This window comes from Lagopus muta, chromosome 5 (genome assembly GCF_023343835.1).
Source record: "Lagopus muta isolate bLagMut1 chromosome 5, bLagMut1 primary, whole genome shotgun sequence".
Classification (NCBI taxonomy): Eukaryota; Metazoa; Chordata; class Aves; order Galliformes; family Phasianidae; genus Lagopus; species Lagopus muta.
In genome coordinates this window covers 65,763,273-65,789,455 of record NC_064437.1, presented here as the reverse complement: position 1 = coordinate 65,789,455, position 26,183 = coordinate 65,763,273, and the positions used below count along the sequence as shown (strand labels likewise).

Sequence of the window (26,183 nt, the reverse complement as noted above, 5' to 3'; positions counted from 1 at the left end):
ACGACCCAACCCCCCCGCGCCCGCCGCCTTCCTCCGCAGCCCAGCCAGCTCCCGCGGCGCCGGCACCCAGACGCGGCTCACGGCCGCGGCCCGCGGCTTCCCGACCCGCTCGCGGCCCCCTGCGTCCGCCGCAGAGCTCCGGCAGTGCGGCGCACGCAGGCTCCAGGCCGGTCCAGGCCCGCGCCCACACGGCCGGACTCCCGCCAGCGACTCTCCAGTAGAACAGGCGTTCAGGCGGGCGAGCGCTCCGCGAGGCGAGCCCGCGGCGGAAGGAGCGTTCGGGTACAAATGGGAGCAACCCCGGCGGCCCGACAGCAGTCGAGCCCTAGGAGGGAGTCGGTGGCAGGAAGGCGGCGGCTTCACTTCCGCAGAGCCCGACGGCTCGCGGCGGTCGCACGGCGCCTGACCCAGGGATGCTCGCGGCTCCTCCCGGCGGAACGGACCGCCTCCAATTCCATCTGACTCTGAGTAAAACTCGATGAAATATTCAACTGCGCTGTGAGCGCACACCGCTGGCTCGTGAAGGCCAACTGTATCCCGGGCTGCATCAAGAGAAGGGTGACCAGCAGGGCGAGGGAGGTGATTCTGCCCCTCTGCTCTGCTCTCGGGAGACCCCACCTGGAGCACTGCGTCCAGTTCTGGGCCCCCAACACAAGGAGGACTGGAGCTGCTGGAGCGGGTCCAGAGGAGGACCACGAAGACGATCCGAGGGCTGCAGCACCTGCCTGCAAGGCCGGGCTGAGAGACATGGGGCTCTTCAGGCTGCAGAAGAGAAGGCAGCAGGGAGACCTTCTAGCGGCCCAAAAGGTGCCCACGGAAAAGCTAGGGAGGGATTTAGTGTAGGAGCATATAGCAACAGGACAAGGGGAAGTGGCTTTAAACTGGAAGAGGGTCGATTTAGACTAGATATCAGGAAGAAATTCAGTATTGTGAAGGTGGTGAGACACTGGAACGGGTTGACCAAGGAGACTGTGGATGCTCCCTCCCTGGGAGCATTCAAGGCCAGGCTGGATGGGGCTGTGAGCAACTTGGTCTAGAAGGAGGTGTTGGTGTTCCTGCCTACAGCAAGATCTAGTTCTTTAGGGTCCCTTCCAACCCAAACCAGTCTATGATCCAACATATAAGTCTTAACTCCAGTCCTCTCTCTACATTCCCTGAAAGCACTCGGTTTCTGGAAACAAGTTCATTTTAACTTCCTCCTTCCTGCTCCTCATTCTTGCAACATCTCTCAATTACCCCTTCCTTTAAGAATTTCACTTCAAAGAGGTTTAAAGATTGTGTACATGGAGAACAGGAGAATGAGAAGACATGGGACAGAAACTAATCAAGTGCGTTAATCCATCAACAGAAAGCACATAAGATAGGATGGACAGTATAAGAATCTGATGAACAGTTTACAATCTGGATCACACCACAAATGCACTTAAAGTTCAGTAAGTGAATTTATACAGGTTTCATCTATTTGACTCTCTTCAACAGCAGAGAATACTACACAATATTAGAATCACAACAAAGTAGGCAGTCAAATCATCTCTGTAACTTCTTTCAATATTCAGCACCATCTTGAATGGAAAAAAAAAGTCAAATGGGAGTTTCCAGTGTACTTTGGGCAGGCCACGTGGAGGTTCTGGCCATTCCGTCATTTCAGTGAAGGTAACAACAGTTGTCAAAGGCACCAAGCTTGTGCTTAGGGACTGTAACAAAATGTAAAGTAGAAAGAATTCAGCATGCCTAATGCAAAAGATGCATCTCCAAGGTAAGTTCTGTAATGGACTCTTGAAACAGCTTGTGTGCTCCACAAGGTTTTAAGGGACAAGACATACACAGCTACTGAACTTTTATAACTCTTACTTTACACTGAACTTAATTTAAGGTTTTGACTCCTTAATTTGAAGTGGCTTGTGATTGAAAAGAAAGTACCTCTTCTACCTGTACAACTGACTGTGAACATTAATCACCAAAGCCATAAATCAGCTTCCTCTACAGATCAGTTAAATCAAACTCTTGCCACTGTAGCCAAACCACTTCTAAAACTTGGTAGATCAACTCCTCAAAATCAAGACCACTTGATACCTTGGTTCTTAAATAATCTGTGAATCCATTTCATACTGCTACATGAGAGAAGGATTTGAAATACTTGAAATCCCATACCTTTAGGGATTGACACTGATAAAAGTACCGTACACCCCATATTTGAGCTTGTGGGTTGGACAGGAGACCCATCTTAGTCCACAATATCTGCATATCCAGAGTCACAGGAATCATGCAACAGGAACTGCAATTCTCAGTCTGAAAATAAAATGTAACCCAAACATCTTAATACAGTAATTTAAATGTTAAAAAGGACCATTATGATCAAAACTCAATACTTCAGGTAGCAAAAGTCTCAGAATCTCAATCACTTCAGGACTAACCCCATAACTTCTTGTCAGGTCAGCTGCCTGTTTTAGAGCTGTATCCATCTCACTGTCATCTAATTTCCAGACAGAATTTATCTCACCTCTATCACTTGGATTTTGCCTTCTATGAGGACACCTTCTAATAGATGAATAATTATTAAAACAAAATTTGCCTCCCCAACAAGCACTTGGATTGCAAGCTCTTAGCTTTAGTTTGGCAATATTTATATATCACTAGAAACATCAAAAAAAAAATCAGAAAAGATGGTAACAGAAGCATCATTTTTGGAATGTAAAGGAATCATCATTGGAATAAACAGCTTGTATTAATCTTAGAACACAGTCAGAAAATTAACCAGTACAACAGCAGATTAAGCATTAAACTCTTCTTGGCTATTTAAATACCATTACAAGGAATCAAGAGAGATTAAATCTATGAGTTTTTTGTTGTTTAGTAAATATCCTAACGATATGAACACTAATAAATATGAGCATTTATGAGTATTAAGACTCCTGAAAGCCAGTGCATTACCACACAAATAAAACTAGCCTTGATGAACAAGCAGGTTCTTTTTTTTTTTTTTTTTTTTTTTTTACATTATTCACACCTCTCAAACTAAAACAAAGATATGAAAAAGATATTCAGATTGTCTTCTTGCATTTATATTACCTGTACACTGCAGTTCTGGATCAGAATGGTCACCCACTCTTCTTCTTGGCTTGAACGAGCACTACCAATTATAGCAAGGTCCTCTGCTTGGTTCATCCCCTGAAAAGCCTCATATAACTTTAGCTGGATGTAACTGCAATTACTTTTTTCCACTTGTGTTAGCCTAGAACGAGGAAAAAAAAGTAACAGCTTTACCTAAAGGGCTTTCCAAGACAGAAGCAGATGGCATCAACAGCCTTCCTCAGCAACAAGCATTTCTTCTGTTCTTCTGATGAGCAAACTTTCAATTGTTTCTGCAAAGAAAAGGGTGAACAGCATGGCAGGATAACACGAAGAATACTGACAGCTTCTTAGCCATCTTACCACCTCAATGATGGCTAAAAAGCTGTCAGTATTCTTCGACATTTCACCTGAAATGTCTTCCTGACATTACTTCCTGATCTTTCACCAACGAAATAATAAACCAAATCAGAATAATCCTTTTTTAAGGTTCTATTATAATTCACTTTTCAAATAACTTTACTCTTCTCTGCAACATGTTGCCAGACCAAAGCCTGAAGATTTCCTACTAGATCATCTCTCACGTTCAAACTGTTCTAGAATTTCACCATCCCTCCAACAGTCTAGTCTTCTTAGGTTTCATATGAAAGATCTGTATTAAAACCATGGGTGACCTTAAAGAGGTCTTGGTCTTAAAGACCTTGGCTCCACGGAAGTAAGTGAAAACTACAGAAAAAGGTGCCAAGTGACTCCATGCCTCCTAGACGTTTCAGGAAAAGTGAAAGGGTGACCACAGATCGTGTTCTTACCTGAGTTTGCAGCCAGTCCTCATATTGCTTCCAAATCGTACTGTGTGTCTCAGAAACTGCGAGCAACTGCCATCACCCTCACTCTGCAGAATGCTCATCTAACAATCTGCATGTCAAGAAGCAGATCACAAAGGACACTTGATTTGTATTTAACAATCTTCTTACTGCACATTCCTCCTTTATACTATCACAGGTCTACAATTCAGCCCTGACCAAAAAGCTTATTGCAGGCTGCAGTTATACTGAAGTATGCCCTCACAGGCAAAGGTGCAATCTCAGAAGTCCAAGCAACATAGTAACAGAAGTCAAGAAACCCAATGACAGAAAACACAACAGCACAAAGGATACGTGCTGCACTGTACTTCCATTTGCAATCAGTAGTGGTGCTCCAGTGATATAACCAGGGTTTCCACTTCTAGGCAGTGTATGAGAAAGCATCCTGGTCTACAAAGAGGCAAAGAAAAGAAACAAAGCATGAAAAAAATGTTAAAAAAAAAAAAAAAGAGAGAAAAACATGAGTATTAATTAGATCTGTTCATCTCAGGAGAGTAAATTTGCATTCTTGGAAAAGTAGACTTAACCTTTTTTTTTTTTTTTTGAATGACTGAATATCTGAACATTATATGCTACTGAAGCCTCCACTGTTTGATTTCAAACAGTCTTTTTTTACCTGACAAGCTAATTCGTAGTCCAGGAGGTAAACAAAACCAAGCAATGACAACAAAACAAAAAACCCCAAACAAACAATCCAAGCCGACTAGATGTCATTATCCTGAAGTGTGGACTCTGCCAGGGCAGTTTTTGAGAGTCAGTTGCTCAGCATTTCTGTCTAAGGAAGCAAATAAATAACTTTGGGCAATTCTAAAGATGATCTGCAGAACAAACCTAGATTCTTAGAGACACCACCTCTAAATCACTTTATGGAGACAGACTGACAGAATAAATTCAACAAGGTTGCAATGCACACTTATTAACTCCTATGGGGCACCGTTTATCCAACTTTGCATCGTCTCTATAGGAGAAAGTTTATAAACTTCAGAACACATTACTATCTCCCAGCAGTCGACCCCCTCCAAAGTAAATCTCATTCCCACTGCACAAAGTTCAGTACCTGGAATAAACCTACCAATTTTGTTCACAAACACTGAACATCTCAGACACAGTATTAGCTCCAACCTTTTCCTTTCTGGTAGTTATATATTCTGATATATATATTCTGATACTGTGCTGATGACCCTGACCCTCTCTCTCCTCTTCTGCCCACCAAAAACAACCAATACAAGTAACTTAACATAAACCAACCAAAACCAAACTAATCCAACCCAGCCAGATCAAAATAATCGGTCCTTTCAAAGTTGCTTACTTAAAGAGAGTTTATTCTACTAGTGTAATTTACTTAAGAGCAGAGGCATCTCCTACTTTCTTCGGCAGATGGTGTTATCATAGCACTATAGCACTGCACTATTCTCATCTCTTCCGTACAGAATTGGGTCAAAAGTCACAGAACACAAACTTGACAACAACCTGGGAAAGACTGGGACACTGACCCAAAAACGCAAAGTGAAGCGCTGCTGCAGTGAGAATCCAGAGCTCCCAGAGATGCTGGTCACTTTGAACCGGGCAGACACACTCTGAATCCCATGGGTACCATTAAATTCTATCTCATAGATCACCTGAAAGTCCAATCCAGAGAAGATTCAGAGACAAAGCAATAGGGTAACAACTTGAAGTTAGCATTGAGACTAAGATAAAAAGGTCAAGATACTTCAGAAACAGCATTGTTACATATGTTATCTTCCATGTAGGGAGCTCCAGGTGGTCCAACTGGGCTGATCCTTACCTGGAGAATAAAGTTATTAGTGAGTAACAGTTGTTTAAAAAGAGCACGTCTTACTCTTTTCCACTGCTTTTCCAACCAAGATTTACCTCCCTGCTGCAGCTGTGATCTGGGAACAGACCACTGTTCCAGATGCCACTTTGACTTTTTGCCAAATCCCTGATTCCAATGCCATCTGTGCTCAATCATTTAAAAGGTCATTGCCTTATATCCCTGTATTTTTGTCTGTAACATGAAACTTTCTTACATGGAGTCTTACTTCTGACACCAAATGTTCCCCCTCTTCTCAAGTTCTCAAACCATGAGTATTATCACGAAGTCTACTATTCGCAATATTTAATTTCAGAAGCAGAAGTTACTTTCACTGGCAAAAGAGACTGACCTTCATGGACTCTGCAATGGTGTCATGGATTGGAACCTAGGGAAAAAAAACAAGCTGAAAATACAGCACCAGAAACCAACAGATTTTCCAAGTTTGCAAGTAAAATCACAAGACCAACAAAATACATCCTAGGTATTTCAGTGATAAAAGTCATTGGACTTATTTAAGGTGTGTAAAACTTGTCATCCATAGATAAAAATATAGATATACTATTAAAAAAATGTATTTTTAGAAGAACAGAAGACAGCATTTATTCCTGGCCCTGTCAACAAACTGAAAATATTACTAGCATCTTCTATCTGTCCCTGGGGCTTTCCCTTGTGGAATGAAGTACCTACTATAGCATCTATTTGAGGAAAAATTAAGTTTTGCCATCAGTAACCAAGCAGGCACAGAAACTTCAATCATTCTGTGATTCTGTGAAATAAAGCTTATATGACAACTGGGATTAGATGGGATTTCACAGAAAACATACTGTAACCAAAAAAAAAAAAACCAAACAAACAAAAAAACCCCCACAACCTTCGCTATTTCCTGAGAATATGCTTTACTTTGTTGATCAAGTTGATGGAAGAGAGGTAAAAATATTTTTTATAAGTGGTCTATTTAAAATGTAAGCATTGTACTTAAACCATAAAATATGAAATATCAATGAAATAGCTGTTATATGCACTAAGTACTTTCTAATAACTGAAGTTTATTATTACAAAGCACATTTAAGTAATGGCTTACCACTGATCGGGGACATTTTCAACAGGATTTCTAGCAAGAAGGGCATAATGAGAAGATCAAGGGGATACTACACATCAAGTAGCCTTTTCCAAGTTACATGAAGTTGAAATGGATGACAGCAGTAAGTCAAGCAAACACGGCATTGAACAAAAGGGAAAAAAATAAGACACACACCTTTAGTACTGCAAAGTCACGGTAGTAGGAGGCAGCATTTAGGGCAGGGTCACTGATACAGCTCCTGCTCAGGTTTGTGAACATGCGAATACAGCTTGTGCTTTCACTTTCCAGGAAGCCTGAGTTAAGAGATGACATCAAATAAGAGAAAACAGAAGCACATAAAGCTCAGAAATGCCTTTTCTTTTACTAACCAGCTGGATTTCCATCTACACAAAGTCCACTGACTCCCATTTTTACTGGCTGTTTAAGCACACTCAGTATAGATAACGAATCAAAGTAGATTAGGATTGGATCGCCAGCCTGAAAAGACAATTTGGAAACATTACTGTGGAATGGTAAGACCAAGTTCAAGATGATGACATCAGGGCAAAGAGGCAAACCTGAACTTCTCCTCTGCACACAGTTTTGTTTAAAGGGCTGTACAAACTTTTAAATAGAAGAACACTAATTAGAAACATTTTACACAGTAAGGAAAAGAACTGAAATAAAACATGGTTTAAAAGGTAGAAAAATACAAAGGATCTTTGAATTTGTTCTCATTAGGTCTCATTACAGACAGCTACAGCCAAGGTATACCTGCAAGCCGGTTGGCATTTTCTCTCAACTCACTCGGTAAAATGCAGAGAATGACGGCTGGACTTGTGATTGCGCTAAGAAAGAGTGCCTGCCATGCTTCCTCAAGAGCTTCGGAAAATCAGATTCTTTGATGCACCTTGGCTGTTGGAAATAGTTCAGTTTTGCTAAAGGTTGGAAAAAAAAATCCATCAACATTCAAATTACTAGAAAAGAATTCTAAGGAAAAGTAAACATTCCAATATTTTAAAAGTGACGATTTCATTAATTTCTGGCTATATAGTTATAAGCTATATAGTGCCATGTATCAATTAATTGCTAACAGGGTGCTCTACTCATGAAGAAAAGAAACTGCTTCTGACAGGTTCTTGGTGATACCAAGCAAAGTGTTCACTAAGCACATCACAAGGTAGGCCAATAGGCACATACAGAAAGAAGAGATGAACTCACTCAACTGGTGAAGGAGATCGCTGGCTATACAGCACTCCTTCCCAGGAAGCAGCCTAGGTCCAAGAGACATTCTTCCTTCAGTAGCTAGCCATTACATGAGCTAGGGTAGCTCCACCCTGGGTCCACCCCTTCTGGTCTCTTGGGAAGCACAGCTGCAAACAATCTGCCTGTGCTCCCAAGGCCAGGTACACCACTTGAGGTGCTCAATCACCAGTTAATGCTGTAACCCAACAGGTTCCCTACACAGGGTAATACCAGCTATGAACAAGATGACATAATGAGTAGTAATTTGTAATGTTTCATGAAAAATGTGTTAATATACAAATGTGATCTAGTGAAATAATGAAAATTATTTAAGACAACTGTCCTAATATGTGCTCTTCGTTTTGTGAAGTGTCCAAGTTACACTCATCTGACATTTTTATGTCAAAACACTATTAGTATGTGAAATCAGCAAGAACATTAAATTGATTAAAAATAATGTTGAACAAACTTTAAAGTATAAACAGTGAATAGACATCCTTAAAAGACAAACTCCTACTCATATCTCAGAGTGATATCTTCCTTGCCCATCAATATTCAGAACTGTTACAATGCTATATTAAATTATTACTGCTAAAACACTACGTCTCTAAATAGCAAATGATTAATGATACAACATATAGACTTGTTCAACCAGTATGCTTTCTAATGCATGCAAATAAAACATCTTTCATAAACATTGAAGATTCCAAATCATACCCACAACAGGTAGTTTAGTACCAAAAAGGACTTAGGTATTCAGTTGATTTAAGAACAAAAAAATTAAAGGAAATTAAGCTCTCTGTGCAATTCTGCTGTTCAAGGGCCAAGTAGATAGTCCTTAAACAGAGAAAGCATCAACCAAATAAAAGCTTTCTTACATCTGACAAAAAGCATTAGTAAAACCACTTTCTTTGGGGGGGGGGGGGGGGGGGGCAGGGAGGTGGGGAGGGGGCATGGAGACAGACATAAAATATCATAGAACTATTAAGGCTGGAAAGACCACAAAGATGACCTACCATAAACCCATGCTTGTGACCACACTTGACCATGTAACTCAGTGCAGCTTCTACCCTCTTCTTGAAAACCTCCAAGGATGGTGACTCCACCACCTCCCTGGGCAGCCCGTTCTAATGCATCACCACTCTTTTGGAAAAGGAAGTTTTCCTTATATCCAACTCAAACCTCCCCTGGCACAACTTGAAGCTATTGCCTGTCATCCTATTGCTGTTACCTGGGAAAAGAGGCTGACCCTTACCTCACTACCTCCTTCTAGGGAGTTGTACAGAGTGATAAGGTGTACCTCCTCTTCTCTAGACTACACAGTCCCAGTTCCCTCAGCCACTCCTCATAAGACCTGTGCTCCAAACCCCTCACAGTTTCATTGCCCTTCTCTGGACGTGATCCAGGGCCTCAATGCCTTTTTCTAGTGAGGGGCCAAGAACTGAATAAAGCACTCAAGATGACAGAGGGACAATCCCCTCCCTGCTTTGCTGACTGCACTATTTCTGATGCAAGCCAGGATTCCATCAGCCTTCTTGGCCACTGGAGCATGGTGCTGGCTCACGTTCAGCTTTCTGTCAACTAACACCCCAAGATCCTTTTTCTCCACACAGCTTTCCAGCCACTCTGCCCAAGCCTGTAGCAATGCATGTTGTGACTGAAGTGCAAGACCTGGCACTTGGGCTGAGTCCAGTTATATGAGCTTTAACAAGACCATCAGTTCAGCCTATCCAGATCCCTCTGTAGGGTCTCCCTGCTCTCAAGCAGATTGACTTGGTGTCATCTGCACATTTACTGAAAGTGCACTCAATCCTCTTGTCCAGATAATCAATAAAGATATTAAACAAGGCAGCCCCAATATTGACCTACTGGTGAACACCACACTAGTGATTGGTTGCTATCTGGATTTAACTCTATTCACTACCACTCTTTAAGCCTGGCCATCTAGCCAGTTTTTTACTCAGCAAAGAGCATACCTGCTCAGAGGCCCAAGGAATAGTAAGTTCCATATAAGTTTTACAAAAATAGGTAACTAGAACAGCTTTCTTACCACTTGCTTGCCTAGCAAGCACCACAAAGCTATTCACTCACCCCTTCCCGCAGTGAGATGGAGGAGAGAATCGGAAAAGATTGAACTGTGAGAAATTTAGAACTCATTAGCTGAGATAAATAGTTGGCCAACTATATTTATCTGACTAACTTCTCCCCCAGTTTTACTGTTCAGCATGATGCAACATGGTATGGAATACCCCTTCAGGTCATTTGGGTCAGCTGTCTTCAGTTTCTAGTGCACTCCCAGCCTCCTAATGCTGGATAGCAAGGCAGCATAAAAAGCCAAGACTCAAGGTAAACACTGTTAACAAACAACTGAAATGCTAGCCTGTTATTAACATTATTTTCACTTTATATCCAAACACAGCACGCTATCAGCCACTAGCAAGAAAATGAGCTGTATCTCAGCTGAAAACAAGACAGCACCAGTCTCTCCTTCAAAAGCTAGATCAAGCCTGACTGCTTAACTCAGCCAGACATACATACGATTGTTAGACATGAGGCACAAGGTCAGGACGAATTGTCGGGTACGTGGTGAGCAGTCACGCTGCCCATCATACTACGACAAATGTGAAACTCTACCTTTAGACAGCAAAAAGGAGCACTGAGAAAAACTGCAAAAGCAAGAAAAACGGATCCCAGTGAAGAAGAAAGTATGGAAATAAGCAAGAGAAAAAACTAATGCAAGACATGATCAGAAACCACCTTCTGAAAAGTATAACAGGAGTACATTTTGAATGTCAACATTTATTTTCTGTTCTAAGGGTAGCAAACTAAGGTATCTCAACCGAGTGGCTGATACAGGCTCTTTTACATTTAGTCAGAGAGACATCACCCTTAAAAAGAGCAAAATTATTTTTTTTGTCCTTGGTGATGGAATCATGATTCCCTATGGTCTTACTAATTAGTATTTTGGCTGCTGTAGTTCCTGTAACAACTATAACACAAGTTTCAGATCTTTTATGCAGAGGCTATATTAGAATTAGCTTAACAGAAAGAAAAGTTACTTACGTTCATCCAGCTGCACACAGAACAGATCAGGTCCATCAGAGACAGCAATGATATCAGTATGGTAAGGAATATTAGCTCTGAATATGAGTGATTTTTCCACACACACTTGATTCACAGACCTGCAAACAAACCCCCCCATCCACCAGAAGTCAATTAAATAGTATTTTCTTGCAATATTTAACTTTCAACCTTACTAAATACCAACAGTATTACCATTAACCTGCTCACACAAGTCACTGTACAATTTGCATTGGTCAATTTCAGAAGGCCGCCTCCCCCACAGCAGTAACTGTGGATACACTCCACATACGTGCATTTACACTCAACTCCGTACATTCAGAAAACATTCTGGCACTGCTTAACAATAAACGGTTAAGTTCAGCATCCACATATTACAGCTCCTCCAGGTTCTTTCCCAACTACAACCCATGTTGTTTTCCCATAGCTCTTTATGTCCAAGTAGCTGAAATTTTCTTCTTCTGACAGCATCCTTCATTCCATAATTGCTTTTCCAGTTCCAGTCGAATACGAATCCTTCTTTCCTAAGGCCCCCCCGTTTTCCACCAAAAGCCGTACGGCGAGGTGCCCAAGCCCAGTTTCATGCAGGCCGTTCGCAACCGGCACCAAGAGCTTTTTTGGGACCCGCCGCGGAACCGAGCCGCCTCCCGGGAGGCGCGCGACAAACGCGGCGACAGCGCTAACGGTGCTGCACCGCGGCTGCCCAGAGCTCCCTCGGCTCCGCGGCCCGGCCGGAACCCGCGGCGGTGGGACACCGCCCCCGCCCACCTGCCGCCGACGAGGCGGGACGAACCAGCGGCGCCGGGCGGGCGGCCGGCTAAACCTCCGGCGACGAGCGGGGGGCTCCGGGCGCCGCCGCGGACCGCGCGGGCGGCAGAGGCTCGGTGCGGAGCCGCCGCCTCGCGCGGACCCCCGGCGGCGAGCTCAGCCGCCAGCAGCAGGGCGAACAGCACCTCCCGCGCCCCGCTCATGTCGTCGCTGAGAAACGCGCCCCCGCTTCCGGCCCGGCGCTACCGTCGCCCGCTCCGGCTTCCGGCCCACGGATTCCGGCGCGCCGGGTGATTTTCCTTCTTGGTTGTGCGGCGCTTGCTCTGCGCGGGTCGGTGGTGCTCGGCGGGAAGCTTGGAGCCGAGCGCGGCGCCGTCCGGAAGCCGGAATGGTGGCTGCCGTGCGGCCCGGGTGAGCCCGAACGGCGGCGGTGTCTCCCGACTCTGCAGCGGGCGCCTCGGCTGGGACGGATGCGGTGCGAGGTGCTCGGCCTCATCGCCTGGGAGCCCCGGTGACTCAATCTCCACTTCTCTCTCTTTTTTTTTTTTTTCCTGATACGTGAGAGTTGGCAATAAAATAATACTATCAGTCGGAGTCAGATTTTAAACTTAACGTTGTCGTTGATTTCACTGGATTCAGGATTTGCCATGCAGAAGTCTATGATCTATCTCATTCCATGCAGAAATGGAAAAAACCCTTTACAACAGCTGCAGTAAAATCACACGAGCATAGAACGTGCCTTACGGGAAGGGACCCACAAGGGTCATCGAGTCACAGCTCCTGGCACCACCCAAGCTCAAGCCCTGTGTCTGAGAGTGGTGTCAAAACGTTCCTTGAGCTCCAGCAGCTCAGGGCTATGTCCGCTGCCCTGGGAAGGTTCTCTGGAACCCTGTACCAAAGGTTCTCTGGAGCAGAACCTTTCCCTAACGCTCACCTGACCCCTCCCTGATGCTGCTCCCCAGAGTCCTGCTGTCACCAGAGAACAGAGTTCAGTGCCAGCCCCTCCAGTCCTCTGAGCAGGAACTGCAGGCCATCACGAGGCCCCCTTTCATCCTCCTTTAGGCTGAACAAACGGACCTCAGTTGCTCCTCATACATCTTGCCCTTTAGACTCTTCATCATCCTCATAGCTTTCTTTTGCACACATACTAGTAGTTTTGAGGCCTGCCTATATTGTGGTGCCCAAAAGTTAGCACACTGCTCGAGGTGAGGCTGCACCACGCAGAGCAGAGTGGGACAATATCTTCACTTGCCTGGCTGGCAGTGTTGGGCCTGGGTCACCGCAGGTACTGTTGGCCCTTTTGGCTACCAGGCACACTGCTGTCTCATCAGCTTCCCATCAGCCTGAACCCCAAATAGCAAAGTCCAGAAATTTGAAGTGCTTCAAAAATGACTGTTGTCCTTTCATAGCACTTTAGTATAAAAAAAGACAAGACTGCAAAGGTTAGAAAGAACACTAATATCCTGGTACACTGGGCATATTCAGTAGTTTACTACTGTGGTTTTATGTACTAAACTAATGGAAATAATATGTTAAGGTGTTTTTCTCCAAAAATATTTCCTTTTATATTTGATATTTAATCCCTAACTACATTGCAACAAGCTCTGTCAGAAAGATGAATGAGCACGACCAAGAATTTCTTTGCACTTTGACAGCAGTACTTTATGAGAAAGCATTGGTAAAGAGTAATGGCCTTACTCATGAAACACTGGATCTGTAAGCTTTACTTGTTTGGAAATGCTAATCAGAGAATCTGGGATGAAATCCCTACAAACGTGCAACGTATGCTGGTTAAGTAGAATAGAATTGAATAACATACATATGTATATATAATATCTGATTGGAATTTCTGAAGTACTAGAAAAATAATAAATTAGGTCTATGAAGTGTAGTCATAAGGAAATGGCCTGGACTATTAGGAGAATATTTCCTATATTTCTTTGCTAGATACCAATTTTTATTTCAGTAAAATCCTTAATAGTAGTAGAGCTAAGGACATAAAGTGATAAACTGTACTTCTGTTTGGTGGCAGTGGATATCCATGCAGTGACACCAAAAGATATCTAATATCTAATATCACTTCAGGAATTAGAACCTGAAGTGATAACTTCTCTTCCTTTATGTGTTTCTAGCAGTTTGCAATGACATGATGGAATTTCCTGATGGTACAAAAATAAAGAGTCACTTCCGGAAAATAATAATATACAGTAAAATTAGGAATGAAGAAAAAAAGAGCATAGGCAAATTAATGTATTTTACATATCTTTGTAAATTTACAATGGTGGCTTAACTAAGGAGGATAAGAAACTGCATCTTACCTAGACGAAGAATTTAGAAGCCCAGATAATAAAATTTTGGAGCTCAGAGTGCTAATCTCTTAGAGACAGGGGATGTGAATGGAGCTAAGCAACAAACCAACCAAACAAACAAAAAACAACAGTGTTGAGAAATAGCATTCTAGAAAATTTTTATTTCAGATCCTAATTTGAGTATGCATCTAATAGCTTAATATTTCTGGTGTTTTTCAAATTGTGAAAGAAAGTTTAAGAATGAAAAATGAGTTTAAATATTAAAAGAATTCACTTTCAGTTAAATTTACTGCAAGATATCTAAAGAGTCTCAGCAAATATGAAGCTAAATGTGTCTTAAATTTTCCTCTGCGATCACACACAAATGTTTTCAGCAATTTTGAAGCATTTGCCTAAGTACAACAGTTTTCACTCTAGAATTTTAGAGCTAACCTACCCAGCTGCAAGAAATGGCACATGACAGATAGTTTAGGTTGTATTCACAAGAACAGATGGAAACAATTTATAGTGCAGTTACTTCGCCATCAGGTGAGAATTAGAAGTCAACCACGAGTCAAGGAGATTCTCAAATCATGGGATAGATTGGGAGAGGAAAATAGAGAGATTCTCAGATACATTCTGTGCTCATGGAATGATGACTGTGTCGTATTTCAACCAGACTGTGCAGAGGTCTGGGTAAATCTTTGTTGAAGCTAAGATTCAAAACTGAAAAAAAATTGTGAGACCATCTCATAGCAAACTGGACTGACAATAGCAAGTTTGTTTGCTTGTTTTTTTAACCCCCATAGAGTGAGTCAGCAGATGACAGCAAAGAAAGCCAAATAAATCTTTTGAGTGCGTGGCTCAACAGTTAGAAACAGAGGTGTGTTTGTGTTGTAGAAACCTAAGATGTTGGACTCCCAGGAGGCTCCTTGCCTTCAGTGGATTTAAAAAAAGTAAATTATAGCGTAATCATAAGAAGTGTAATTCTGAAGGTTATTGTTCTTTAACACTGAATATGCAATAAATGGACCAAAAATCCTACCTCCAAATACAAAAACTGCACAAAGACTGGTGGTTTCATCCAATACTGTGTAGGAGGAGTAACCCCTAGCAACTGTAGTGGAAACAGCCATGATGAAATACTGATTTGATTCTGTTAAATCATTCATACAAATAGCACATTCAGAAAGACAAGTCCTAGTAATAGTACTGTATGAATAATCTTGATAAAAATACGTTTTAGCATTTGGAAGGAGCATTCTAGAGAATGCTCACAAATATTTCACTGTGAGCTTTTAAAAATTAAAATACATTTTTCCACAACTTGGAGGAAAAATTCCTGCCACCTAATGAGCAAGCATAAATTAAATGAGACAGCTCATGGTGTATGAGCTCTTGACAAGAAAGACATTGGCACAAGCCCAAACAACAAGAATAAAAGCTTCTGAAAATATTTCATCTACATGGCACCACATCATTCCCTTATGCAGTATCCATTCGTACAAGAAATATTAAAAGGATAGTGCTATTCCATGCATCAACGGCTTTAAAATAACTTTCTGAATTATGTCTCAGCAACATAACAAATCACATTATCAATTAGCTCTTATAACAGAAATGACATTCTGTAATATATTTCAGCACGAAAAGAATTGCTTAGCTAAAATTTATGTAATCTAAAAAAATGTGAGGAGAAAAAAATCATGTTAAATTTATTGATAATATTTCAGCACAGGAACATAATTTAGGTAGTAGGTGACTGTCCAAGAAGAATAACAGGAGCATGTAGCTCTAAAAGCAGAGAAGAGCAGCAACAGGTTTACTAGAAACTAATAAACAAAAAGTTCTGACATCAGTCCACAGTGTTTGTAGTCTAGAATTAAACTGCCTGGAGCAAGCAATCAAAGAACTCTCATTACACAAGCTACTATGCCCAAAGCTACCATAGCTGGAACTCTCCTCTCTTTACAGAGAGATGTGGTAGAACAGATGCCAAAACGTAGTAGTTCATGACTGTGGGTATTTGTAACCAGGGAAATCACAGTAGATTTGGGAATGCTGTAAAACATCATAGAATCTTTTGAGTTGCAAGTGAGCTCCGAAGGCCAGCTAACCCAGCCTCCCAGCAGTGAACAGGGACACCACAGCTAGATCAGGTTGCCCAGGGCCTTATCCAGCTTCACACAGAATCACAGAATCACCCGGGTTGGAAGGGACCCCAAGGATCATGTAGTTCCAACCCCCCTGCCTAGCAGGGCCACCAAACATACACATTCAGATCAGGTTGCCCAGGACCCCGTCCAACCTGGCCTTAAACACGTCCAAGGACGGGGCATCCACAACCTCCCTGGGCAGCCCGTTCCAGGGCCTAACCACTCTCCTAGTAAAGAACTTCCCCCTAACATCCAACCTAAATCTTCCCTCCTTCAACTTAAAACCATTTCCCCTAGTCCTGCTGTTGTCAGCCCTTTTGAAGAGTTTACTCCCCTCCTGGGTGTAGGTTCCCTTCAGGTATTGATAGGCTGCAATGAGGTCACCCCGCAGCCTTCTCTTCTCCCGGCTGAACAAGCCCAACTCCCTCAGCCTGTCCTCATAGGGGAGGTGCTCCAGCCCCTTGATCATCTTAGTCGCCCTCCTCTGGACCCTTTCCAAAATCTCAATGTCTTTTTTTCAATGTCTTTCACCTTGAAAGTCTCTAGGGATGAGGCATCAACAATATCACTGGGTAACCTTTTCTAGTGCCTCACCACCCTCATTGTAAAAGACTTTCCTTGTATCTAACCTGAATCTATCCTCTTCATACTTAACACCGTTTCCCCTTGTTTGATCACAACAGACCCTGCTACAGAGACTCTGTTCCCTTCTTTCTCTGGAGCTCCCCTTTAGATACTGATAGGCTGTTCTCAGATCACCTCACAGCCTTCTCTTCCCCAGGCTAAAAAGCCTGTCCTCAGTGCAGCATTCGATTCTGGGGATCATTTTTGTGGCCTTCCTCTAGACATGCTCCTACAGTTTGTATCTTGGTTGTTCTGAGGACTCCTCATCTGGACACAGCACTCCAGGTGAGCCCCACCAATACAGAGTATAGGGATGGGATGGCCTCCCTTAACTTGCTGGCCACACTTCTTTTGATGCAGGCCAGGATACAGCTGGCTTTAAGGCTGCGAGGGCACAGTGCTGGCTCATGTCCAGCTTGCCCTCCACCAGTAAGTACCCCCAGGTCTTTTCAGGCAAGGCTACACTTAACCCTTTGATCTCCCAGTTTGTATTGGTAATGAAGGCTGCCTCAACCCAGGTGCAACATCTTATATTTAGACATAGTGAACCTTATGAGATCTACCTGTATCTACTGCTCAAGCCTGTCTGGGGCCTTCTGAATAGCATCCCAACCCTCTGGTGTGTCAAATGCATGCCACAGCTTAGTATCATCAACAAACTTTCTGAGAATGTATTTGACCCTGCCGCCACTGATGAAGATATTTAAGGGTATTGGCCCCAGCCACCCCCTGAGGAACACCACTCATCCATCTAGTAACAGTGGGCCAGAACAACACGACAGGAAAAATGTTTCATAATAATGACAATTACATCATAATAATGACAAAAGAACAACACAATGGGAAAGTAAAATAAAGGAAGGAAAGATTATTTACCTATATCAGAAGATTCCAAGTTTGCAGGGGAAAGCACCTCCAGGAAGAGACCTCCAGAAAAAAAACCTTCCCCAGTGGCAGTCAGCCCTTAAATGAGGTCTAAGAGAGGTGCAGCCAGGCTCCACCCCTTCTGGTCACACAGCTGAATTGCCTTAGCTGTGCTCTCAGGGCTGACCTGGTCCTTTCCCAGGTGCTCAATCAGTGCTTCAGGCTGTGACTCAACAGTTTCCACACACATCTCCATACAGACTTTGAGTCACTGACCACCACTCCCTGGACTCAATCCTGCAGCCAGTTCTTTGTCCATCAAATAGTCCACTCATCAAATCCATCTCTCTCCAGTTTGGAGAGAAGGATGTTCTGGGGTAACGTGTCAAAGGCCTTAATGAAGTCCAGATAGATGACATCAGTGGCTCTTTCCTTGTCCACTGATGCACAGACACCATCATAAAAGGCCATGGTTTGGTCAAGCAGGATTTACCCTTGGCGAAGCCATGCTGGTTCTCCTGTATCACCTCCGTGCCTTCTGTGTGCATAGCTTCCATGAGGATCTACTCCATGATCTTCCCCAGCACAGAGGTGAGACTGACAGGTTGGTAGTTCCCGGGGTCATCTTATTTACCCTTTTTAAAAATGGGTGTGATGTTACCTTTTTTCCAGTGACCAGAGACTTTACCCAATTACCATGACTTGAGAATGGCTTGGTGACTACATCATCCAGTTCCCTTAGGACTCTGTGATGCATCTCATCAGGATCCATATACTTGCAGTTGTTCAGGTTCCTCAGGTGTTCATGAACCTGATCTTCACTTACTGTGGAAGGTACATTGTTTCCGCAATACCAAACCAAATGTTTGAGGGCTGTGTGGGAAGCAGTTATCAGAGAAGATAAAATATATTCCTGTGAATAGTTATAGTGAATAGTCAAGAGAACGACTATTCCTTGTGAATAGTTAAATTCAATCCTCTGAGTTTGAGCTGTACTTAAACAACTTTGCAACTTCCTAAGCCATATGACTGCTACTTTGGCACCCTGTCTGACGTGGAAGTTACCAGATATCACCCTGTCTGACCTGGAGGCCAGAGGAAAGCCAATCATCCTACAAGAATATGAATCTGTAACTTTTATGTGTTGTGGACTGTAGCAGAAATGCTTCAAGCTTCACGGTTTGAAACGGTGATTGAGCACCTGGTGGAAGACAGGGCCAGGAGAGCTCCGATATAAGCAACGCACCTGAGAGACAGGAAGGGGTGAAGGTAGGATCCACCCCTTCCTAGATCTCATTTAAGGGTTGCAGTGGATCTGTGGTTATCTGAGGTCTATCATAGGTAAGCAGTTCTTTTTCCTTTGTTTCTGTGTCCACAGCTGCTGTATTTAAGGTCATTCTCATTTACTGCAATCTAAGCCTCTCTGCCACCCCATTGTTACTGCTGAACTTTCCATCACAATATAGCGTTACGTGGATAAAAGAACAACTCAATGGATATAAAGCAATAAGAACTTCTCAAAAAAGCCTTTCTGCTATTAATTCATGCTTTCAGCTGAAGTGTCTGCAGATAGTACACAAGTGAACATTTTTGCATTTTAATGTGATTGAGTTAAAAATTAAGGCATGTTATGTTCTCTCCAATATTTATCTTTCTGTGGAAGATCTTGGTTATCGTTCACATAAAAGCTAGACACAACAGCTCTCTGTCAGCAGGAGCAGAACGTAGGTAGCCTTTTATGAACTTAGAAGATGCTATTTTCAAAGAAGTAGTCACAAAAGTTTTCATTTAAGTTTAAGAAGAGGAAACAAATTTAATAATGTGCCGCTTAAAATCTTTATTACCTAAAACTTGTCTCATGAGAAGTAACTTTATACGGCTTAATCCTATTTTTAAGAAAACATGTTAGGTGTTAATAATATTTATGGTGTATAAAATATACACCCTGGAATCTGAACCTTGCAACATATTATTGTGTATATATTTTTTTAATTGTAATCTCTGTAGTACATCTACCATGGAATGCACTATCCCACCATAGGGAGGATCATGCACTAAGTCAGCAAAGCTCAAATGTAGCTGAAGCCAACAAAGCAAGCATCTCTTTCAGAAGTAAGAATCTTTGTCTTCAAGAACAATAAGTGCTGCAGACACACCACCATTTCAGGATCTCTCACTGCAGGGGCTAGCGATCTCTCCTTGCTCTACCCACAATCTCTCCTTGCTAGGACCATTGCAACACAGACACCAATATGGGGGATGCTGCAAAATGGCATTTATTGAAATTCAACAGTATCTTATATACCCTCCAGAGTCCACTTGTCAGAACCTTATTGGTGGGTATCAGTCCAGGCTGCCCAACACCAGTCCTACCATTGGCCCTTCATTGTTACATTGTTCCATGGTGGCCATCTCCAGGTGGTGTCCATCTTCTTGTTCCTTATCTTCATCCTTCAGCTCCTTTTTTCTCGCTTAATTTCTTCCTCAAGGCCAATGGACATAATGTTCCAAGCACCTACCACAATGCTGAATAACTCCCGTATGTGCTTACATAATAGTCCAACTGCCTGCACCGTGACAGCCCAAATCCCCGGTTAGTCGCCTAATAACAAACCCAACAAATAAGATATGAGAAATGAAAAGAAAAATGATCTTCAATAATTGTTAAGTCTTAATATTTGTGTCATCATTAGCAAGTGAAGTTATTACTAGAAATTATATAGTCTGTCTTCCTGAAAATGTTCAAATATGATGTACCTGTATGTGAACTGTTGATCATGGCCTGGACCTCTGATTGACCATCTGAGGCAAAGGTGAAGGCAATTCACCTGTATGATCAGAAGGGGTGGAGCCTGTGTCCGCTTTTCCTACATCCCATTTAAGGGCTGACTGCCACTGAGGAAGGATCTCTTTCTGGAGATTGCTCCTTGCAGTTTATTGCAAGCCTACAACATTGGTGAGCGTTTTTCATTTATTATCTTTCCACTGCGATAATCCTACTTAGCCTAACGTCTGTGCTTATTGATTGTACACCCCTGTACACCTATTGATTGTACTATATTTCTCTTAGGTTTTTGGTTTGGTGGTGTCATCCATTAGCATGAGAAATAGTGGAGTGATGGCATTGGTGGACAGTGGAATGGTGACAAATGTCATCTATCTGGACTTCAGCAAAGCCTTTAATATGGTCCCTCACTACATCCTCTAAATTGGAGAGGTATGGATTTGAAGGATGGACCGTTCACTAGATTAAGAATTGATTGGCTGGTTGAAGCCAAAGGGTTGTGATCAAAGATGCTGCCCTTGGGCTGGGGCAATCCCAGGTGTTTATACAGACTGTGCAAAGAAGCCCTTGACAGCAACCCTGTGAAGAAGGACTTGGGGATCCTGGTGGATGAGAAGCTGAACATGAGCCAGCAGTGTGCACTTGCAGCTTAAAAGAGCAACTGTGGTCTGTGCTGCCTTAGACAAGGGGTGGCCAGCAGGGAAAGGGAGGTGATCGTCCCCCTTTATTTGACTCTTGTGAGGTCCCATCAGATCTGGGGCCCCCAGTACAGGAAAGATGCAGAGCTCCTGGAATGAATCCATAGGATGGCCCACTAAGATGATCAGATGGCTGGATCACCTCTCCTATGAGGAAAGCTTGAGGGAACTGGGCTTGTTCAGCTTGGGATAGGGATGGCTCCAGGGAGACCTCATTGTGGCCTTCCAATATTTGAATGGAGTGTATAAACAGGAGGGGCAGTGGCTGTTTACAAGGGTGGATGGTGATAGGACAAGAGGGAATGGTTTTAAAGTGAGACAGAGGAGGTTTAGGTTGGATATGAGGAGCAAGTTTTTCATCCAGAGGGTGGTGAGGCACTGGCACAGGTTGCGCAAGGAGGCTGTGGATGCCCCATCCCTGCAGGCATTCAAGGCCAGGCTGGATGTGGCTCTGGGCAGCCTGGGCTGCTGGTTGGTGACCTGCACACAGCAGGGGGTTGGAACTGGATGAGCACTGTGCTCCTTTGCAACCCAGGGCATTCTATGATAGAAAGATATTTATTACTGAATTACTAGTGATTTATTTCTCCTATACTTCAAAAAGTGCTTCAGCCTGACACATGATGGCAGAAGAGGAATAAACTGAAGGATGAAACTGTGAGGATGAAAAGTGAGGTCAGTACTGAGCTCTGGTAACATGTCCTTTCATACAACCAGATGTTTGATCTGTCACTTCCCTTGATGTTCTCATGCTTGACATCTACCACTTGAATTAGAATAATCTAGATGTCCACAAAGATGAACAACTTTTCCAGAAATCTCCAATGGGACTGCATTAATTAGAAATTTGTATTGATTTTCTGAGTATGTGTCTGAATATATTTCTAAAATGTTCTATTTCCACCTAGCCTTTTTCATGGATAATATTTTTGAAGAAAGTGAGGTTACTGTCACAAGATGAGTTTATTATTAGAATGAGTCATTCAGGCTTATGTTTTGAGCTTACTGTTCCTTGCATCAATTTAAGAGTTGACATTTTTCCAGGCTACGTAGGTGCACTGTGAATCAGATACACTGTTGTATATTTTTGTTACACAAAGGTGTGAATTATGAAGAAAGTAAATGGTAGCTATACTACAGGGAGAGGCGCAGAAAAACAAAAAACAGCTTTTTTTTTTTTTTTTTTTTTTTTTTTTCCTTCCAGAAGTGGAGCTAGTAATTTTCATAGACAATGTACTGCCTCCCTTATGAAAGTGTAATATATTATGAGTGTTTTATAACCTGGGTGGGTACCAGATGATACTTATTAATCAGCTCACGCTGACAGTGTCCACGCTGTTATTCTCTGTCTCCATTTTCTGTTCAGTGCCAAAATTTTAAGAGGCAGATCACAGTTCACAATTTGTTTTCTGACAGAGATCATATAATCAATTAGTGCGAGGAAGGCATTAACACAATCATTAGTCAGTAAGGGAAAACACTTCGGTACTTTAAGCCAGAAGTGTTAACTTTGAAAACTTCTATGGGTAGCATGGAGAACAAGCTTGTAATTAGAAGGCACGCTTAACGGGACAGCAGGGAATTACAGGATAAGATGTAATCAGCAATGTACTAGAACAGAAAAAGAATGCGGGAGGAAAAGGTTTGCTATGGAAACAGTCTGTTCAGAACAGACATACTGAGCTTCATTCTAGTACTGAGGTTGTCTGCTGAAGTTCCGAGTGTTCTTGAAACAGCCAGAACTGATTGCTGTAGGGGTGTAATTGGTCCTTATTAACCACCTGGCCGTATGTAACATAGAATTAACTCAGAGTCTCTGTTTCACGGAAATAACTGCTTTCCAAAAATATGTGCAGTTCTACTCAGTTCTTAGAGTTTATCTGTACTTAAAACTTTTGAATTAGCTTAAGGAGTGAGATGAATGAGTATGAAGTATGCTACAGCTGAAGGGTGTAAATGTCTGTCTTAACCATTTGGTTGATATTGATAGTCAAGTAGCAGCTAAATTACATATATGAATAAGCACGACAGTATTTAATAGTGGAAAAACTGTTCTAGAATGTGGTTGTTGAATTGGAAAACACTGCCATTTTTTCCAAGCAGACAGCTATCCAAGCACAACAGTGCTTCCAAAATCTCATCCCTCATTGTCTTCCTTTGATAGCCTGAGGTGCAGCTAGGTGCTCGACTCCTTGCACTGCTGATGTGACTAGAGTTCCTTTCGTGTCACTGTTCATCTGATCGTCATTAGTCCTTTGCTTACGATGATTAGACTTTAATTGCATAATCTAATGTCACTTCTGTGCACAAATGCATGCTTTCTCCTGCATTGCTGCTCAAGACTAGGCTCTAGCTCAGATGTACAAGGATAGGGATTTATAGGCATAGATTGGAGAACCTCTTCAGCTGAGGAGGTAAACCATGGAGATGCCTGTAGAGTGCCTGTTCTAGCAAAACGTGAACAGCTTCAGCACGTTGTAAATCCTTCTCATATAGAGGACAGAAACAGTTTTCAGCTTTTCAGTTACAGCAGCTTAGCTTTATGTCTTCGTTTTACGTTGTTTGTGTGGACACTGGATTGTTAAGAGGAATTTCACCTGTATTTCTACATTCCTGTGCACTGAACGATGTGGCACGCATACCTGGTACCCACAGAGTTCATGCAGGAAAAGGCAACTCCTGCATTTCGCTGCCTTCCAAAGAGATACGATGTACAACAGCTACTGCGACATTTGTAGCCAGATATCTGTACCAAGTATTTACGAAGCAGATGTCTTCACCACAGAAATGCATATGTTGCATTTCCTGTTCCAGAGACAGAATTTATAATACTATTTTCACAAGGGAAGTCTTACATTTGCTCCTTTGCTATAGTCACATCCATGCAATGGGCAGTGTCTATGGTTGCACCAGTGTACTGGTCTCTGTGCTGATTCTGTAAGTTATTTTTTTTCTTCTCTAATAGAGGCCACTTATGTTTGTCCTAAATGACATTTATTTTTACTTCATTTGAAAATACTCATTTAGTATTTTTGGGTTTTTGGTATTATAAGCATTGACATTAGAAATTGAAATAGTAGGTATATTCAAATAAACTTCCACTGGAGTTCTATAAGCTTTTCTATTTCTTTGTCAGTGTGATTCAAGGGACATGCCCTACATCTGTACTCCATCAAACAGGGTTACATTGGTCAATATAATCTAATTGTTTGACATTTTTATAGCAATTCATTGAGACTAAAGAGAGATGACTACATTAATATCTTGATGCAGCTGGATAATAGCTGAGCTAAAACTGATGTGCCAAATGACTACAACGTTCTTAAATTGTCTTACAGATTTTAACTCTTTGTGACACAGAAGAAGGAAGAGGCTTTAATATAAAAGCAGTAAAGAGAAAAAAATAGTACAATTTATAATACAGAGCATTATAATAAAGGACGTTACTATAAATTTTCTAAGAATGTTCACTAATCAGTTACAGATTATAATTCTCAGTAATTGAGATGAGAATTCATGTTGATGTTCGTGGTTCTGTTTTCTGAGATAATCATTTTTCTGAGGTCAAAATTAAGAAGAGAAGGTTTTAGCTGATGAGTGTGTATTTTATTCTTCTAGCTAGACTGAGAACAAACTTGCCTGCACTGCAAATATCTGTGTAGGAACTGTGTAGGAACAGTCAGGCTGGAATAATGACAGGAAATATCATGGAAACTCAAAGCATAGGGGAACATTGAAACTACTTGGACAAGTCTCCCCATCTCATTGAAGGATCCTATCAAAGCCTTCACAGAATCACACAAATTTCCTCTATTTGCAGAGCTACGCTTGAATAATCCTACTTATGATGACTTTTGTAGAGCTGGTCATTTATAGGAATCCCTGAGCTGCTCCATGCCCTTTCACTTTGAGCAGTACCTCCTCTAGCACTGCTCTGCACAGTTGCATGTGATTTTAGAGGAAATAAAATTTGTATGTTAAGATATTTGTATCTTTGAACATCAGTAGTATATTTACAGACTAGAGTTCATGTTGTGCCTTGTCAGAGCAAGGCTATGACAACTTCTGTGAAGAGCACCAACACATTCAGTTGGTAGGTGCTCACTCAACCTGCTAGTTGGCAGTGAGGTCCCCTTCTGAACTGCACTGTTTTGTCCATGAAAATGCTTCTGACAGTGTTACTGATCCTGAAGTGTAAAGTGCCCATTTGAAATTCTCGTTTTAGAAGTGGGTTTTTTTCTGTATTAAAATCAGCCAGCTTACTTTTATTACTTGGGCAGAAGAACAGCATTCTTTCACACTGAAGTGCTGGCGTAACCATAAATGCAAAGTTGTGGGCAGCCACTGCAGAAGACATGGTAGCAAGAGGAATTGAAGCAGAATGTGGGCAGAGTTTAAGTACAGACCTTGGCAGTAGCCATCCATACATGAGCTCACTCTAGCGGCCCACTATCCAGCTTGAGCACATACAGTGACGTTAATACACGTGGCCTTTAACGATACCTGCTGGGTGTCATGTTTGTAAGAGCTCACTCCAATATTAAATTGGAAATATTAATGAGTTTAACGGTCTCAGTGGATCCTGATGTGCAAACCAGAAAGTTCAACCTTGTACCAATGAAGGGTTGATTACTGTACTCTTGGAAGGGCAGATCTCACCATGGACAAAACCTGGACAGTACGCCATGATCTACACAGATAAGATTCCTTTTTGCCACAGGTAGGTTCCCAGAATCAGGAAGGGCAGAGGTGTTTGTTTGTTTGTTTTCCTAGTTCCCATTCTTTATTCACTAACTAGCAGCTCGCCAACCTCCAGCATCGGTGCGTTTGTTACAGACAACCCAAAGGAGACAGTACCACTTCAGT

The 26,183-nt window shown here is 42.3% G+C and overlaps 1 protein-coding gene across 3 annotated transcripts; it reads right to left on the bottom strand.

Annotated features, from left to right (window-relative positions):
• Positions 1–1,429: 1,429 nt before the first annotated feature.
• On the bottom strand, positions 1,430–12,442 carry TCTN3 (tectonic family member 3). Of its 3 annotated transcripts, none has more exons than XM_048944010.1 (13): positions 11,903–12,441; positions 11,117–11,235; positions 7,616–7,746; positions 7,198–7,306; positions 7,004–7,122; positions 6,098–6,133; positions 5,644–5,718; positions 5,426–5,551; positions 4,227–4,322; positions 3,879–3,976; positions 3,070–3,232; positions 2,152–2,289; positions 1,430–1,694 (listed from the first exon to the last, which is right to left on the bottom strand). In XM_048944010.1, exons 1-13 carry the CDS (start codon positions 12,103–12,105, stop codon positions 1,473–1,475), a joined length of 1,635 nt encoding a protein of 544 aa, XP_048799967.1. In that variant the 5' UTR covers positions 12,106–12,441; the 3' UTR covers positions 1,430–1,472. The 3 variants fall into 3 exon arrangements, with proteins under 3 accessions (XP_048799967.1, XP_048799969.1, XP_048799968.1); XM_048944012.1 differs by lacking the exon at positions 11,903–12,441 and adding an exon at positions 11,451–11,892; XM_048944011.1 differs by lacking the exon at positions 5,644–5,718 and having other exon boundaries at positions 11,903–12,442.
• Positions 12,443–26,183: the final 13,741 nt, after the last annotated feature.

Excerpts from the sequence above, each read along its gene's own strand:
- TCTN3 (XM_048944010.1), bottom strand. The coding sequence starts at position 12,105 with ATGAGCGGGGCGCGGGAGGTGCTGTTCGCCCTGCTGCTGGCGGCTGAG. Across the intron at positions 11,236-11,902 it reads TCCCGCCTCGTCGGCGGCAG|GTCTGTGAATCAAGTGTGTG; the intron begins GTGGGCGGGGGC and ends GTTTGTTTGCAG. Across the intron at positions 4,323-5,425 it reads GCTTCACTTTGCGTTTTTGG|ACCAGGATGCTTTCTCATAC; the intron begins GTCAGTGTCCCA and ends GCCTCTTTGTAG.